This window comes from Aquarana catesbeiana, linkage group LG01 (genome assembly GCF_042186555.1).
Source record: "Aquarana catesbeiana isolate 2022-GZ linkage group LG01, ASM4218655v1, whole genome shotgun sequence".
Taxonomy (NCBI): Eukaryota; Metazoa; Chordata; class Amphibia; order Anura; family Ranidae; genus Aquarana; species Aquarana catesbeiana.
Window position 1 is genome coordinate 809,038,195 of NC_133324.1, and position 16,818 is coordinate 809,055,012.

General features: G+C 43.5%; 1 protein-coding gene across 9 annotated transcripts in view; it reads right to left on the reverse strand.

The window, feature by feature from the left end:
• Positions 1–16,818, reverse strand: part of PCM1 (pericentriolar material 1) — a 225,895-nt gene that overhangs the window by 191,478 nt on the left and 17,599 nt on the right. For 8 of the 9 annotated variants that reach the window (XM_073607974.1, XM_073607935.1, XM_073607950.1 and 5 more), the window contains exons 2-3: positions 9,518–9,653; positions 1,302–1,544 (exon numbers count right to left, since the gene is read on the reverse strand). In XM_073607974.1, the coding sequence (XP_073464075.1) occupies positions 1,302–1,544; positions 9,518–9,613 (339 nt within the window). In that variant the 5' untranslated portion in view covers positions 9,614–9,653. Of the gene's footprint in view, positions 1–1,301; positions 1,545–9,517; positions 9,654–13,266; positions 13,397–16,818 lie in introns of those variants that run through there. The other variant, XM_073607910.1, reaches the window with a different exon arrangement.

The window sequence follows — 16,818 nt, forward strand, 5'->3', positions numbered from 1 at the left end:
CTTTGACCTAATGATTCTCATTTGCTCTGACATGCACTGTGAGCTGTAAGGTCATATTGAGTATATATAGACAGGTGTGTGGCTTTCCTAATCAAGTCCAAGCAGTATAATCAAACACAGCTGGACTCAAATGAAGGTGAAGAACCATCTCAAGGATGATCAGAAGAAATGGACAGCACCTGAGTTAAATATATGAGTGTCACAGCAAAGGGTCTGAATACTTAGGACCATGTGATATTTCAGTTTTTCTTTTGTAATAAATCTGCAAAAATGTCAACAATTCTTTGTTTCACTGTCAATATGGGGTGCTGTGTGTACATTAATGAGGAAAAAAATGAACTTAAATGATTTTAGCAAATGGGTGCAATATAACAGAGTGAAAAATTTAAGGGGGTCTGAATACACACACTATAGTGCCGGATTGACACCCATCTCAGCCTCTCAGTGAGCCGCTGAGAGCCTGAGATGGCGGCCCCCACCCCTTCCACAGCCCAGCGCTCCAGTGAGCGAGGAGGGGGCAGAGCAGAGAGCTGTGACTCACAGTCCACAGCTCTCTGCTCGGGGAGCCCTGAAAACCGAGCGATTGGCGGTGTTCGATCACTTGGTTCTCAGTGTAGGAGGCACCGGTGGACAGATGCAGCATCGAACCGATGTAGAGATTCTTAAAAAAATAAAATGAATAAAATAAAAAATCCTTAACTCCTCTTTTAAATCTTCACTATTAACCAACAATTGCGCAGAATTTTTCTTATTCTAAGCGGTTTCCTATACATAAACCTCAGCTGAGTGGTTGAGAATCACTCCTCTAGACAGCACTTACATATTCTCTAGCCCTGCATACACATCATATTAAATCCTGGTTACATAATGCTGCACCTCTCTTTGCATTTCTTCCTGTGTCCAAAAATGACACTATATTTTGCTGACCCTCATTTTCTGCTTTAGTGTCCTCCAGCACGTTTTTCATATTCATAATGCTTTGTGCCCAGTAAAGGTAACAAAAAAGGGATCAGCTCTTAGGCTGGAGCTTCATATTTATTATAATGTTTAAAATTGAGAACTGTCTTTACTTTAATTCGCCTTTACAGAAAGCAGTTTGTTCTTTACACTGAAGAATCTAAATGCTCGTTGGCCTTTGGGAGTCCAGTAACATATGATCAAAGCCAAGCACATCAGAGTACTGGTTTGTCATAACACCTAGTCACAACTTTATGGATGTGATTAGTGTTTTTTAATAAAGGGAAAAGAGACACAGAAAAATACAGTATAATAAACAATATTAAGTATGCAAGATAACAAACCTGGTCCAAATCCCCAAAATTTATTTTCTGCTTGAGTCTTTCCAATTCTGCCTGTTCTGGGACAGACATTTGGGATATGTATCTAGTATGTGGATAAGTATGTGGTGTTCTGGTCCTCCTGCGACCAACACCAGGAGATGACCCAGGAGAGATGTCGTTTGTGAGTCGTGCCTCACACTCCATACCAAACTTCTTTTTGTTTTTCTCAGATGATCGGTTAGCTTTCTTCTGTCCACTCCAGTCCTTAAAAGACAAAAATCATGAACAACATAGCACCCCATAAATCACAATAAGCTAAAAGTACAACTTAAGGCAACCCCTTTTTTTTTTTTTTTTTTTTTTTTTTTGGATAGAGTGAAGAGGGATTAGAACACCTGTCAGATTTTTATTGGGTTGCCCCCAGAAAAGTAATAGAGGGGAAATCTTCCAATAGGGACACTAGTTCTGGTGATCTGGGGGGCCCCAAAGAAATCCCTTAAAGTGATAAAGTCTCTTTTTTTCCCCTTTAAAAATAACAAACATGTCTTACTTGCCTGCTCTATGCAGTGGTTTTGCACAGAGCAGCACAGATCCTCATCTTCGAGTCCCTCATCGGCGCTCCTGGCTCCTCTCTCCTGTCGAGTGCCCCCACAACAAGCAGCTTGCTATGGAGGCACCCAAGCCGAGCCGCAGCTCTGTGTGTCCATTCAGACACGGAGCTGTGGTTGAGGCCCCCCCCCCCTCCTGAATGGCTAACTGACTTTGATTAACAGCAGCAGGAGCCAATGGCACTGCTGCTGTGTCTAAGTCAACCAGGGGAGAAGTCCCAGACAGCTGAGGCACTCCTGCACATCGCTGGAGGAAGATCGGGCTCAAGTATTAGGGGGCTTGAGGGGGGCTGCTGCACACAGAAGATTTTTGTATCTTAAAGCATAGAGTGAATAAAGTTAAAAAACCTTCTGCCTTTAGAATCACTTTAACCGCTTCAGATCCGGGCCATTGCCAAATGACGGCAACAGCGCGGATGTAAATTGCCGGGACCACGTCTATTGACGCCGCCCCGTGCACGAGCGGCCTGCGCGCCCCCTGCAGGGCGCGCGCGGCGCACTCGGTGATCAGCGAGTCTATGAGACTCGCCAGATCACAGATCAGAGTAAGGGGTCGGTCCCGACCCCTTACCACATGATCAGCTGTCAGCCAATGACAGCTGATCATGTGATGTAAACAGAGTCGGTAATCGGCTATTTTTCCTCCTCGCGCTGACAGCGTGAGGAGGAAAAAAAAACCCCGATCACCGGCGGCCGTGACATCAGTCCCGATCACGGCGATCTTCTGACACAAAGCAATAGGCAGCAGTGCTGCCTACCAGTGCCCACCAGCGTCACCCATCAGTGCCCACAGTGCCATCAATCAGCGCCACCCATCAGCTCCACCCATCAGCGCCACCCATCAGCGCCACCCATCAGCGCCACCCATCCGTGGCCATCAGTACCGCCTTATCTGTGCCCATCAGTACCGCCTTATCTGTGCCCATCAGTACCGCCTTAACTGTCCCCATCAGTGCCGCCTTAACTGTGCCCATCAGTGCCGCCTTAACTGTGCCCATCAGTGCCGCCTTAACTGTGCCCATCAGTGCCGCCTTAACTGTGCCCATCAGTGCCGCCTTAACTGTGCCCATCAGTGCCGCCTTAACTGTGCCCATCAGTGCCGCCTTAACTGTGCCCATCAGTGCCGCCTTAACTGCGCCTATCAGTGCCCACCAGTGCCGCCTCATCAGCGCATATCAATGAAGGAGAAAAATTACCTGTTTGCAAAATTTTATAACAAACTATTAAACATGATTTTTTTTTTTTTTTTTCAAAAATTTCCATCTTTTTTTGTTTGTTTAGCAAAAAATAAAAACCCCAGCTGTGATTAAATACCACCAAATGAAAGCTCTATTTGTGGGAAAAAAAATGATAAAAATTTGGGTACAGCGTTGTATGACCGCGCAATTGTCATTCAAAGTGCGACAGCGCTGAAAGCTCAAAATTGGTCTGGGCAGGAGGGGGGTTTAAGTGCCCAGTAAGCAAGTGGTTAATGTGCAGGGATTTCCTCGCACTTTCTGCTTGGTTTCGGAAAAGGAATTTAACGGTAAATCACGCAATGGATACAGATGGCAAAAAAATAAATAAATAAATAAAAAAAACACAACATCTGACAGGGGGTATAATCCTCCCTTGCCCTATCCAAGATGAAAAGAAAGAAAATGTGCCTATAGTTCTACTTTAAAGTACATCTAAAAGCAATACTTTAGATTTTGGATAGAGAATGGTTAAAACTTACTGTGCCTGAAACACCATGTAAAGTTAGAGGAAATCTTTCCAAAATGGGAATCCCCCTATTAAAACCACCAGAAAAAGGTGTACCCATTGGAAGATTTCTCTTAAATTTTTGTGCAGATGACTACCCTAAAGCTTTGAATTTGCCATACCGTTTCTGTTCTGATAAGAATGGTCACCTGGACAAATAGAGTGGGTGAATCGCTCCAGTGGGGTCCCATTTGGGAGATTTTCTCTCACTTCTCACTTTCACTAAGATGGCTGACATGCAGCCACTAGCTTACTACATAAACACAGATAAATCTCATTCATTTAGGATATATATAGTTTGCTAAAGCACTGTGTACTACAAACTACTGTCATTTTGCTTCAATACAATACTTATTTTCACCTTCTTAATACTTTACTGCAGGTAAGTGCTGCTCATCTCCTGCAGTACTTTAACAGCACCAATCAACATGCATGCATTAGTGTGGGTTTCCTGACATTTTTAACAGTGGATAGCACCTGCATAATGTAAACGACAACCTGTAGTCTCCACTGGATGCCCATGTAACAGTGACAGTACAGGAGAACAAATGGGAGACAGGTACAGAGATGTGTCACCTTATAACAAAAAATACCCTCATCACAGGATGCGCAGGTAATATTTAAATAAAAAAACTGCACATTTAAAATATTGAAAAAGATTTTTCAAATGACATCAACATGTTAAAGCCTATACAGTGCATCCGGAAAGTATTCACAGAACGTTACAGCCTTATTCTAAAATTAAATTCTTTATTTTCCTCAAAATTCTACAAACAATACCCATCATTTCAACGTGAAAAGAAGGTTTGTCTGAAATGTTTGCAAATTTCCTAATAAATAAATAAAAAAAAAAAAAGCACATGTACATAATTATTCACAGCCTTTGCTCAATATTTTGTTGAAACATCTTTGGCACCAATTACAGCCTCAAGTCTTTTGGAGTACGACAAGCTTGGCACAACTATTTGTGGGCAGTTTCTCCCATTCTTTCTTTGCAGGACCTCTCAAGCTCCATCAGGTTGGATGGGGAGCATCGGTGCACAGCCATTTTCAGATCTCTCCAGAAATGTTCAATCGGGTTCAAGTCTGGGCCACTCAAGAACATTTACAGTTATCCCGTTGCCACTCCTTTGTCATCTTAGCTGTGTGCTTAGGGTCATTGACCTGTTGGAAGATGAACCTTCGCCGCAGTCTGAGGTCCACAGTGCTCTGGAGCAGGTTTTCATCAAGAATGTCTCTGTACATTTCTGTATTCATCTTTCCCTCAATCCTGACTAGTCTCCCAGTTCCTGCCGCTAAAAAACATCCCCACAGCATGATGCTGCCACCATCATGCTTCACTGTAGGGATGGTATTGGCCAGGTGACGAGCGGTGCCTGTTTTCCTCCAAACATGATGCTTTGAACTCTTTGGCCTGAATGGAATCTTTGTTTCATCAGACCAGAGAATTTTGTTTCTCATGGTCTGAGAGTCCTTCAGGTGCCTTTTGGCAAACTCCAGGCAGGCTGTCATGTGCCTTTTACTGAGGAGTGGCTTTAGTCTGGCCACTCTACCATACAGCGTAATTGGTGAAGTGCTGCAGAGATGTTGTTCTTCTGGAAGGCTCTCCTCTCTCCATAGAGAAACACTGGAGCTCTGTCAGAGTGAACATCGGGTTCTTGGTCACCTTCCTGACTAAGGCCCTTCTTCCCCCAATGGCTCAATTTGGCCAGGCGGCCCACTCTAAGAAGAGTCCTGGTGGTTCCAAACTTCTTCAATCTTTGGATGATGGAGGCCACTGTGCTCATTGGGACCTTCGATGCTGCAGAAATTTTCTGTACCCTTCCACAGATTCATGCCCCGATACAATCCTGTCTCAAAAGGTCTACAGACAATTCCTTGGACTTCATGGCTTGGTTTGTACTCTGACATGCACCGTTAACTATGGGACCTTACATAGACAGGTGTGTGCCTTTCCAAATGATGTCATCAACTGAATTTACCACAGGTGGATTCCAATCAAGTTGTAGAAACATCTCAAGGATGATCAGTGGAAACAGGATGCACCTGAGCTCACTTTTGAGTATCATGGCAAAAGCTGTGAATACTTATGTACACATGATTTTTTTCATTTTTTATTTTTAAAAAATTTGTAAAGATTTCAAACAAACTTCTTTCAAGTTGTCGTCATTGTTTGTAGAATTTTGAGGAAAATAATGAATTTCATCCATTTTTTAATCCACCCTGTAACATATCAAAATGTGGAAAAAGTGAAGTGCTGTGAATACTTTGCGGATGCACTGTATATAAGATTCTTCGGATTGAGTTTACATATTGTGACGGTATGCAAGCTGAGGCCATTGATAATCGATATATTTCACTTCGCATTTGTTCTTTTGTCAGAGACTGAACCGGAATCCGGACCAGATTTTTCCAGCCTCTGTGGCAGGCTTGGTTCCGGTCCAGGTCTTGTGGTCAACTTGAGTCCATGCTCAAGTGGACTTTAAATGACCAGGAAGAGAGCACAGAAGTGCTCTGGCCTGAGACTCAGAAGGGAATCAGAGAGAGGAGCCCTCTTTGTTTAGATTCAAAACAAAGGTTTGCTTTACTTCATGTTGTGGGGACCAGCCCCACACCGTATAGAGAGCAGTGTACTGTTTAGTTTAGCGCCGGACAGCAAGGATTTGTTTGAGTGCCGGTTCACACAGGGGCGGCACGACTTGCAGGTCGCCTCAGCGAGGCGACCTGCAAACGACTTCCGAGGCGACTTGCAAAACGACTTCTGTATAGAAGTCTATGCAAGTCGCCCCAAGTCGCCCCCAAAGTAGTACAGGAACCTTTTTCTAAGTCGGAGCGACTTGTGTCGCTCCTATTAGAACAGTTCCATAGCACAGAACGGGAGGCGACTTGTCAGGCGACTAGGTCGCCTGACAAGTCGCCCCTATGTGAACCGGCACTTACGGTTTTGTTTATTTTTATGACTTTGCAAACCACCTGTAAATAAAGCTGGCAACCCGCCAGATTTTAAAGAAACTGCCTGTACGCTGACCTTCATTTCAAGAAAAGGTGATCCCCACGAGCTAATCTCCCCACAATATATACTTTAATCTGAAAAGTCAAATAGAGAAATGTAGGATTGGTCAAGCCAACCATTTACTTTTTTTTTTTTTTTTTTAAGAGGAAGTTAAGATAGGCAAGAAGATCCCAAGGTTTGGGGCTGCAAGGATAAACCTCAAAATAGCTAGGTAGGTGCAGACAATAGAGGACAGAGGTTGCTACCACTGTATGAAAGCTTAAAGCAGGGTTCCACTCAAATTTTTAACTTAATCTTACCCCCTTCAGTTAAATGCATAGATGTTCAAATGCCGCATGAAAAATGTTTTTATCGCTGTAATTACCTTTATATTGTACTTTATTGTGGCACTTCCTGTCTCTCCTCCCATGGGAGTAGGCATGTTTATTGCCTTTCCCTGGCGCCGCACTGTCTCCTGGGAGCTTAGTGTCAGGCTTCCCAAGATTCAGTGCGGGAACAATGATCATGCTTGTGAACAAGCTGTGAATGAACAGCATCCAGGAAATCAATGCTTGTGGGCTTCACATGCCCACAAGCAAGATGGAAACAGCCAGCATCACATTTTTAAAGTTATTCTTCAGTACGAAAACAGGCAGAGGTGGAAATATTACACCCAAACTGTGAGTATTATTTTGGGATTAGCAAAGTGTCCCAATGACCTAACAAAAAAGTGGGCCGGACTCCCACTTTAAAATGAAACTTCACCCCAAAGGGGAAGTTCTGCTTGTTTGCATCCTACCCACTCCACATTTGGTACCTTTTGCTGGGGAGGAAGGGAGCGGGTACCTGCTTACGACAGGTACCTGCTTCCACACTTTCGGTCAGATCGGCGCAGCGATTTGAGTGGAAGTCTGCGACCAACCCCCCAACCCCCCCCCCCCCAGGGACTTCTGGGACACATAGCAGGTCCCAGAAGACTGCGGAACCATTCAGAAAGCGCAGCGTGGCTCACATGTGCAGTAATAAACCGGGTGTGAAGCCGCAAAGCTTTGTTACTGGTTTCCGTTGGTTAAGATGCCGGCGCCTGGACCCAAAGCCAATTGAAGAATCGGTTCAGGTGAGGCCATAGCTTGATCCCTGGACAGGTAAGTGTCCTTATATTAAAAGTCAGCAGCTACAGTATATGTAGCTGCTGGTGCCAGGGAACAAAATCCCTCTACTCTACCTCTGCACATGGAAAGGGTGCTGGTCCTGCATGCATCAGGAAGCATATAGTGAAAAGTCTGGATGGCCTCACTCCCATAAAATCATTTTTATTGATCCATGATAGAAAAAAACACGACAATCCATACAGCAATGGGGGTACAAATACAGCACAGCTGTGCTGTATTTGTATCCCCACTGCTGTATGAATTGTTTTTCTGTCATGGATCAATAAAGGTGATTTTTTGGGAATGCGGCCATCCAGACTTTTCACTATAGCCAGGGAACAAAAAAACTGTCAAAAGAAAAAAAAAAAAAAAAAGATAAAACTGCGCATAGGTAAATATATAAACAAATTAGAAAGCTGCAGTTCCTATGTGTAACACAAACAAATTGAACCAAATAAGAAAATGTGAAACTGCGCTAATAAACATAAATGACAATTGACCATCATAAAGTGCAAAGAAAGGCCATGTGAATATATGGAGCATATATATAGTTATTCTTAAAGAATATATATTAAACACATGTAAAAAAGTGCATAATCATGTGCATCAGTGCAAGTCTTTGAGACATATTAAAAGTCCATATAATGTATGCGATGACCACCCAAAGTGCTGAAGAATATTGAAGGTTTGTTGATAATATAGAGTGTCAGATCCACCGTCACCAAATTTAAAGACTGGCCGCTTACCAGAGACCCATGACCCCCCCCGCTACAGAGGGTCTGGGTAAGCTGTTAAGGAATAATCACTCCGGACCACCATCAAAAACCAGATAGCTCCACTGTGTTGAAAAGTTGGGGGCCTCGATATCAAATGGATCAATAGCAGGTCATCAAACCCTCAGTACGGACAGCTCTCCCAGGATGGGGGTCAGTGTTGTCTCCTCCTCTCAGTGTAGATCTCTTCTTGACGGCAAGAAGAGATCTACACTGAGAGGAGGAGACAACACTGACCCCCATCCTGGGAGAGCTGTCTGTACTGAGGGTTTGATGACCTGCTATTGATCATTTGATATCGAGGCCCCCAACTTTTCAACACAGTGGAGCTATCTGGTTTTTGATGGTGGTCCGGAGTGATTATTCCTTAACAGCTTAACCCAGACCCTCTGTAGCGGGGGGTCATGGGTCTCTGGTAAGCGGCCAGTCTTTAGATTTGGTGACGGTGGATCTGACACTCTATATTATCAACAAACCTTCAATATTCTTCAGCACTTTGGGTGGTCATCACATACATTATATGGACTTTTAATATGTCTCAAAGACTTGCACTGATGCACATGATTATGCACTTTTTTACATGTATTTAATATATATTCTTTAAGAATAACTATATATATGCTCCATATATTCACATGGCCTTTCTTTGCACTTTATGATGGTTAATTGTCATTTATATTTATTAGCGCAGTTTCACATTTTCTTATTTTAACAAAAAAACTGTGTTCCATGCATCACCCTGCAAAAGAAGCTCTCCATTTCTTACTGACTTGTAAAAAACCATTAGACACAGTCAGAAATCCATGCAGGCGCTCCTTATAATCACATGACTTCAGAAGATAACCTTGCATCAGTTTTAGACGTTTTATAGAAAGTCTTCTTCTGTGTTTATGCTAAAGAAACCCACAAGCAGAGACACCGTTACAAAAACAAAAGTTAATTGCAAAACATTATGAATTTAGAGGTATACCATATTATTCAGTCTGTCCTCCAAAGATTCTTGACTCCAGTTAGGCAGATCTTGATCCATAATGCCCTCCTCAGGTGTTCCTCCCCCTGTTGCCATTTTGTAAACAAGTACTTTGAAGAAAGGAGCCACTCAAAACCTGGAAATTATTTCACAAAAAAAAAAAAAAAAAAAAAAAACGCACAATAAGTTCTCTAAAACAAAACATGAAGCAGGTGTGGTACGCTCCTTCACTACTGACTGACCCTGCCTCACTATGCTCTTAAAGTGTAAGTAAACCCACCTATCGTTTTCAGCCAAGGAAGCTGCCATCTTTGCCGCTGTTTAATCTACAACTGCCATTACGCTGCACATGTTATCAGTTAAGACACCAGCCATTAGATGGTTTGACAGTTTGGTTGAGAGCACAACCAATGGGAGAGTTACATTTCCGACACGTGCCACAAATGACACCGTTTTATGAATGGGTTTACTTCCGCTTTAACAGCAAACTCTAAACTGCGGCCTTTGTTTGCCTTTGTTTGGCCCTTGGGGCATCATTTCTCCCTCTGGTAGCAAAGATGAGGCACCACTCCTTCCACTGACACCAACAGTGGAGCATAATTCCTTCCACTAACAATGATAAGGCACTAGACCTCCCATTGACACTAGCAATGGGGTACTTTTCCTCTTCGCACTTACCAAAGTAGCCTAGTAATTTTTTTTACTCCCACTGACCATTAAGCCTGAGTGAACATTTCATACTTACCTGCTCTGTGCAATGGTTTTGCACAGAGCAACCCTGATCCTCCACTTCTGGGTTCCCTGCTGGTGATCTTAGCTTTTCCCATTCTCTGAGTGCCCCCATAGCAAGCGGCTATGCTTGCTATGGGGGCACTCAAGTGGGCTTGATCGTGAGCCGCACCATGTGCGACTATTGACGCAGGACACCCCATGCTCACTGAAGATTCCTATGAGAGAGGGGAGAGAAGAGAGTGCTGTGTATGTCTGGATCGAGATCGAGCTCAGGTAAGTATTTTGGGGGGCTTAGAGGAACTGACATTGAAAGGATTTCTTACCTTAACGCAGAGAATGAGTTCAGGTAAAAACACATTTTACTATTACAACCACTGGAAGAACAGTAAACGAGGGCCGTTTGTTTAGAAAGTTTGAAGAACTCTGCCTTAAAGGACCTAAACTCTTTTTGGATAGAGTAGAGAAGGGATTAAACGCATAAGGTTATTTTTTTTGCTGTTTTCTTGTTGGGGGTTTCCCCTTCAATTCCTGTCCTAGAGACAAAAAATGGAAAAAGGAATCTCCCCAAAGCTAGAGAGATATCCATCTTAGACAGATGTCACTGAAATATTTGTCCTATTTGGGTGACTTAACTTCACCTCCTTCAGCGAAGACAACCCCATCACCTTCTGCTTCAGTGATAATGCTCGCCAGAATAAATAGTTAGTGAATCTAAACTAATATTGAGTTTAGGCCTGCTTTAAAGGCTTGGTTCACTTAGCAAAAGGGTTTCCACTTAGGGCAGGCAGTGGTGATCTTAAAACGTAACTAAACCCAAAAAAAAAAAAAAAAAAAAAATGTATATCTTGTAGCTTGCCAATCACTGGATGTGGTGGCTGCAACAGTTTTCTATTTTCCGGCTTTTATTCCTTTATTTTCACCTGGTGGTTGGCAAGTAACACACCTGTCTTAGGGGGGACTACATTCACTCCTCCACTCCAAAATAAATAGAAAACCTCCATATACACTATCCACAGTTCACATGCCGGAGCCGAAAAGACTGGTGAAGAACCGGCTCAGGTGACTACATTGCTGGATCCTTGGACAGGTGAGAGTCTGTTTATAAAAGGCTACAAGCTACAGTTTTTGCAGCTGCTGACTTAATTTTTGCAGCATTGACCAAAGCTCCTCTTTTATCTCCTCTTCTCACATAGAATAAATTCAGTTCCTCTAATGTTTCCTCATCGCTGAGCTCCTCCATGCCTCTTATCAGTTTGGTTGCACTTCTCTGCACTCTCTCCAGTTCGGCAATATCTTTTTTGTGAGGTTTTACCGATGACTTTTACAGGGGCAAAATGATTTCTCTCTCTGGAGCCTACACATCTTTTAATACAAGAAAAATAATTGCTAGCTTTAGAATCTGCAGATTTGCAGAGCATGCTGTTATTGATTGATCGACAGCTATTGTTGATTTATTTGTGACTAAAAATGTATGAAGTCCAACTCCAGCTAATACACTTGAAGCAGTTACAGCAACAGTTTTTCCCCCCTTTTGGGTCAAAGCTTTCACATAACAGCTGACCATTGTGAGCACTCCGATCAGTGTAAAAATGGTTTGTCTCAACCTTCTAACTGCTACATCTGCAGGACAGCCCAGGCTGTTAAGGGAAGTTGAAAAACAAACTGTAGCTCTTCCTGTAGCTACAACCATTACAAAGCCAAGAAATAATAATTGTTTTACTCCTATCATGCAATCGAAGTGCTGGTACACACCAGCGTGCACTGCAAGATCGCATGCGATTCGCACTGCAGTGCAAATCACATGAAATGTCTGTGCAATGCGATTTTAGCCATACAGATAGTATGGCTGATATTGCATCACCTTTGGACCAAACTCGCAGAGGACTTTTTTGGTCTGCATGGGTGTGCGCACCCATGAGATCCGATTCACGTCTGAACTGTCAGTTCACAGTGCGATATGCGAGCTGAAATGGGGGTGTCATTAACATCGTATTGACACTCACGGCAGTTTGCATATGGAAGTGTGAACTGCTGTGCAAGTCAAGTGCAATGCAGGAACCCGCAGTGGATTCGCAGGGTTCCCGCATCGCACAAGCGTGAACCGAGCCTCAAACACAAACTAAAAAAGCCAAAAAAAAAAGATATCCATTATGACAGGCTCAGTGGATGGGTAGAGCACATCACCGGCATCCACCTGAACAGAAAATACCTTGGGGAGAGCTTACTCTTTGATAAGTAGAAATCTTGTTATCTGTACTTTACACAGACATATATACCTTTTTTTTAAAATATATTTCTCAATTAGATTACTACATAATATAAAACATTATCATGCTCATATTTTTTTCTAATGGAAACAGCTGCAGGTATATATTAAATACAATATAAATATTTTCTATAAGTATAGTCATCCCTAGAATTACTGTTTACAAAAGGTGGAGAAGACAAATAAGCAAACCAATAGGGAATAGCTATGCAAGCACAAATCAGTTGCACAAGATGCATATGAAGTGTTTTCATGTCTTGTCAGCAGAAGATGAATGAACAAACCAGTACTATCTGAGCCATAAGCATACACATCTATGCTGTGCTACTTTGACTAGGACCCCACAATTACCAAGCACAATATAACAAACCTGCCCGTTTCAGGTAGACATTGATGAAAGGAGGAAAAGAATGCTGAGGATGAGAGGTGATTATTTTCTGAGCCTTTAGCCCCTCCCTCTCAACAGTATGGAGGTATGAAGTGTTTACAGTCTCCACAGCAACTATATCCGTCATCCCAACTCTTTTTCCATAGAGATCAGAAAGAAAATACATACAAGAAGCTCCTAATTAGTGTTATTCTGGATGGCAGGGCCAGACTACCGGTGTAATAGGTCAGCAGAAAGACAGGAATACGGAGAAAGACAAGGCAGAGCAGACAGTCCCCACAAAGGAACACATGAGGCAGTATAGATTTATCACAAGCGATAGTTGCTAGCTACGGGTCTGTGTACCCTCAACACCAAACCTACCAAAGATCGCCGGGCTCAGCGCGACAATCCCCCGCAATCTAACATCGACCAGTTCGCAGCGATGCAGAGGAATGTACGATATGGGGAGGAGAAACTCCGCCAGGGGGCCGGGCTGACAATAACGAGCCATCCCGCCACCGTGCACACAGTCCGCGCCAATACACCGTCATTAGCCGCCACCAGGGGACGCCAAACCTGCCATCAGTACACAACAGTCACGTTAGTAACTGGATCGTTATCTGCCCGCTGATCACACAGCCCGGAACTGAGAGCATTATCAGAAAGCACGACAAAGGGAGATAGACGTCTATCCACATACACGTACTACACTCTGCTAGCACGACGCACACTCCCACCCGAACTCACCAACCTCAAGTCAGTCATCATATATTCCCTTCCATGTCTTTGGGGCCGAATGACAAACGACTCGGTGTGCACCACAGGGTAACCCACCAAGGAGGATAAACTGGCCATAGACTGATAGAATCTCCTCCAAAACTCTCAGAACATTAGGATGTTTGAAGGATTTTGTTTGCTTTTAATGTTTGATTTTGGAATGTATGGACTTTACCAAACGAAAACCACATTTACCGTAAGGCCCTTTTCACACCCAAGGTCTGATCGGGTCTGCCTGTCCCTTTTTCAAGTGGACCTGATCAGACCCTTCACTCTCCTCTATGGGCAGACAAACTTGTGTCCATTTACACCCAGCAAAAACCAATGTAAAAGGGATCCATCTGGCAGTAATGTGTACCGAAAGTCCGTTTACATCTGACAGCCCATAGGGCAGCATGAGCTCTGCATAAGCGGAAAGGACATGGAGTGTAGTTGGCCACAAAAGCACCAGGCTGGGAGACACACAGGTCCCAGAGACAGCAGGGACCATTCAGATTGTGCAGCGTGTCTCGCGCATTTCCAGTAGGGAACCAGGAAGTGAAGCCACAAGGCTTCACTTCCTGATTCCTTTACCGGAGATGGCGGCGGCAACCGAGGCTTCAGGTGCCAGCATCGCGGGCACCCTGGACAGGTGAGTGTCCTTATTTTAAGTCAGTAGCTGCAGTATTTGTAGCTGCTGACTTAAAAAAAAAAAAATATTTGGCGGACCTCCGCTTTAAGCTCAAAAAAGCCTAAACTCATCTCTACTATGGCATCCTCCCCTGAGAGATCTGAGGTGGCTTGTCAGAGTGAGCCATCAGGGCTGTCAAATGTTGCAACTGTTTCCAACACTGCAGCCCCTGTCTATATTACTGAAGAAGTTTTTTCCTCAGCCATGATAGGATTGGAGGAAAAGTTAGCGGCTTTAATTGTATCCCAGTGTAGGACAAAACGCAATAGGTCCATTACCCAGGACCCCCAATCTGAGGAACTGGGAGCAGGAGAAAACGATTTTCTCTCAGGGGACCATGAAGAGGCTGATGACTCATCTTCTGAGGAGTCAAATGCAGAAGGATCAGGTTCACAATCTGAAAGATTGATGGTGCAATCTCTTACTGAGTTGGTCCGTTCCACATTTATGCTACCCTTAACTGAGTCGGTTGATAAACCCACTTCTTGTTTGGGTTCGCTAAAGCCTCCTCAAGCTGTGCACGCCTTTCCTATCCATTCATTGCTGGAAAAGCTTATGTATTCTGAATGGGATCACCCAGATAAGCATTTTTTCCTCCTAAAAAGTTTTCAACACTTTATCCTATGGGAGGAAAAATACACTAAGAAATGGGAAATACCAGCAATTGACGCTGCTATATCCTCTGTGAATAAAAGTTTGACTTGTCCGGTACACAATGCTCAAATGCTTAGGGATCCAACGGATAAGACGTTCGAATTCCTATTAAAAAGCACTTTTTCTCTGGCAGGTTGAGTGATTCAGCCTGCGCTGGCAGCAATTGGTGTAAGTCAATCCTTGAGAAACCAGTATAAACAGGTGCTCAAGGTTATTCGATCAACAGTCCCAGGATTTAGCCGAGCTACCAGGTGCCCTATGTTTTGCAATAGACGCTATGAGAGATTTTATTCTCCAGGCCTCACACCTTACGCTTAGGCTGGTGCATATGCGTAGAATCTTATGGTTGAAAAATTGGTCAGCCGAAGCGCCATGTAAAAAGCTCCTAGCTAGTTTTTCTTTTCACGGTGAACGGCTATTCGGGGATGATTTGGATAAATACAGTCAGGCCCATAAATATTGGGACATTGACAATTCTAATCTTTTTGGCTCTATACACCACCACAATGGATTTGAAATGAAACAAACAAGATGTGCTTTAACTGCAGACTTTCAGCTTTAATTTGAGGGTATTTAAATCCAAATCAGGTGAACGGTGTAGGAATTACAAGTGTTTGTATATGTGCCTCCCACTTTTTAAGGGACCAAAAGTAATGGGACAGATTAACAATTATCCATCAAACTTTCACTTTTTAATACTTGGTTGCAAATCCTTTGCCTTCAATTACAGCCTGAAGTCTGGAACGCATAGACATCACCAGACGCTGGGTTTTATCCCTGGTGATGCTCTGCCAGGCCTCTACTGCAACTGTCTTCAGCTCCTGCTTCTTCTTGGGGCATTTTCCCTTCAGTTTTGTCTTCAGCAAGTGAAATGCATGCTCAATCGGATTCAGGACAGGTGATTGACTTGGCCATTGCATAACATTCCACTTCTTTCCCTTAAAAAAACTCTTTCGTTGCTTTCGCAGTATGCTTCGGGTCATTGTCCATCTGCACTGTGAAGCACCGTCCAATGAGTTCTGAAGCATTTTTCTAAATATGAGCAGATAATATTGCCCGAAACACTAAAGAATTCATCCTGCTGCTTTTGTCAGCAGTCACATCATCAATAAATACAAGAGAACCAATTCCATTGGCAGCCATACATGCCCACGCCATAACACTACCACCACCATGCTTCACTGATGAGGTGGTATGCTTTGGATCATGAGCAGTTCCTTTCCTTCTCCATACTCTTCTCTTCCCATCCCTCTGGTACAAGTTGATCTTGGTCTCATATGTCCATAGGTTGTTGTCCCAGAACTGTGAAGGCTTTTTTAGATGTTGTTTGGCAAACTAATCTGGCTTTCCTGTTTTTGAGGCTCACCAATGGTTTACATCTTGTGGTGAACCCTCTGTATTCACTCTGGTGAAGTCTACTCTTGATTGTTGACTTTGACACACATACACCTACCTCCTGGAGAGTGTTCTTGACCTGGCCAACTGTAGTGAAGGGTGTTTTCTTCACCAGGGAAATTATTCTTCGGTCATCCACCACAGTTGTTTTCCGTGGTCTTCCGGGTCTTTTGGTGTTGCTGAGCTCACCGATGCGTTCTAAGGATGTTCCAAACAGTTGATTTGGCCACACCTAAAGTTTTTGCCATCTCTCTGATGGGTTAGTTTTGTTTTTTCAGTCTAATGATGGCTTGCTTCACTAATAGTGACAGCTCTTTGGATCTCATTGAGAGTTGACAGCAACAGATTCCAAATGCAAATAGCACACGTGAAATTAACTCTGGACCTTTTATCTGCTCCTTGTAAATGGGATAATGAGGGAACACACACCTGGCCAT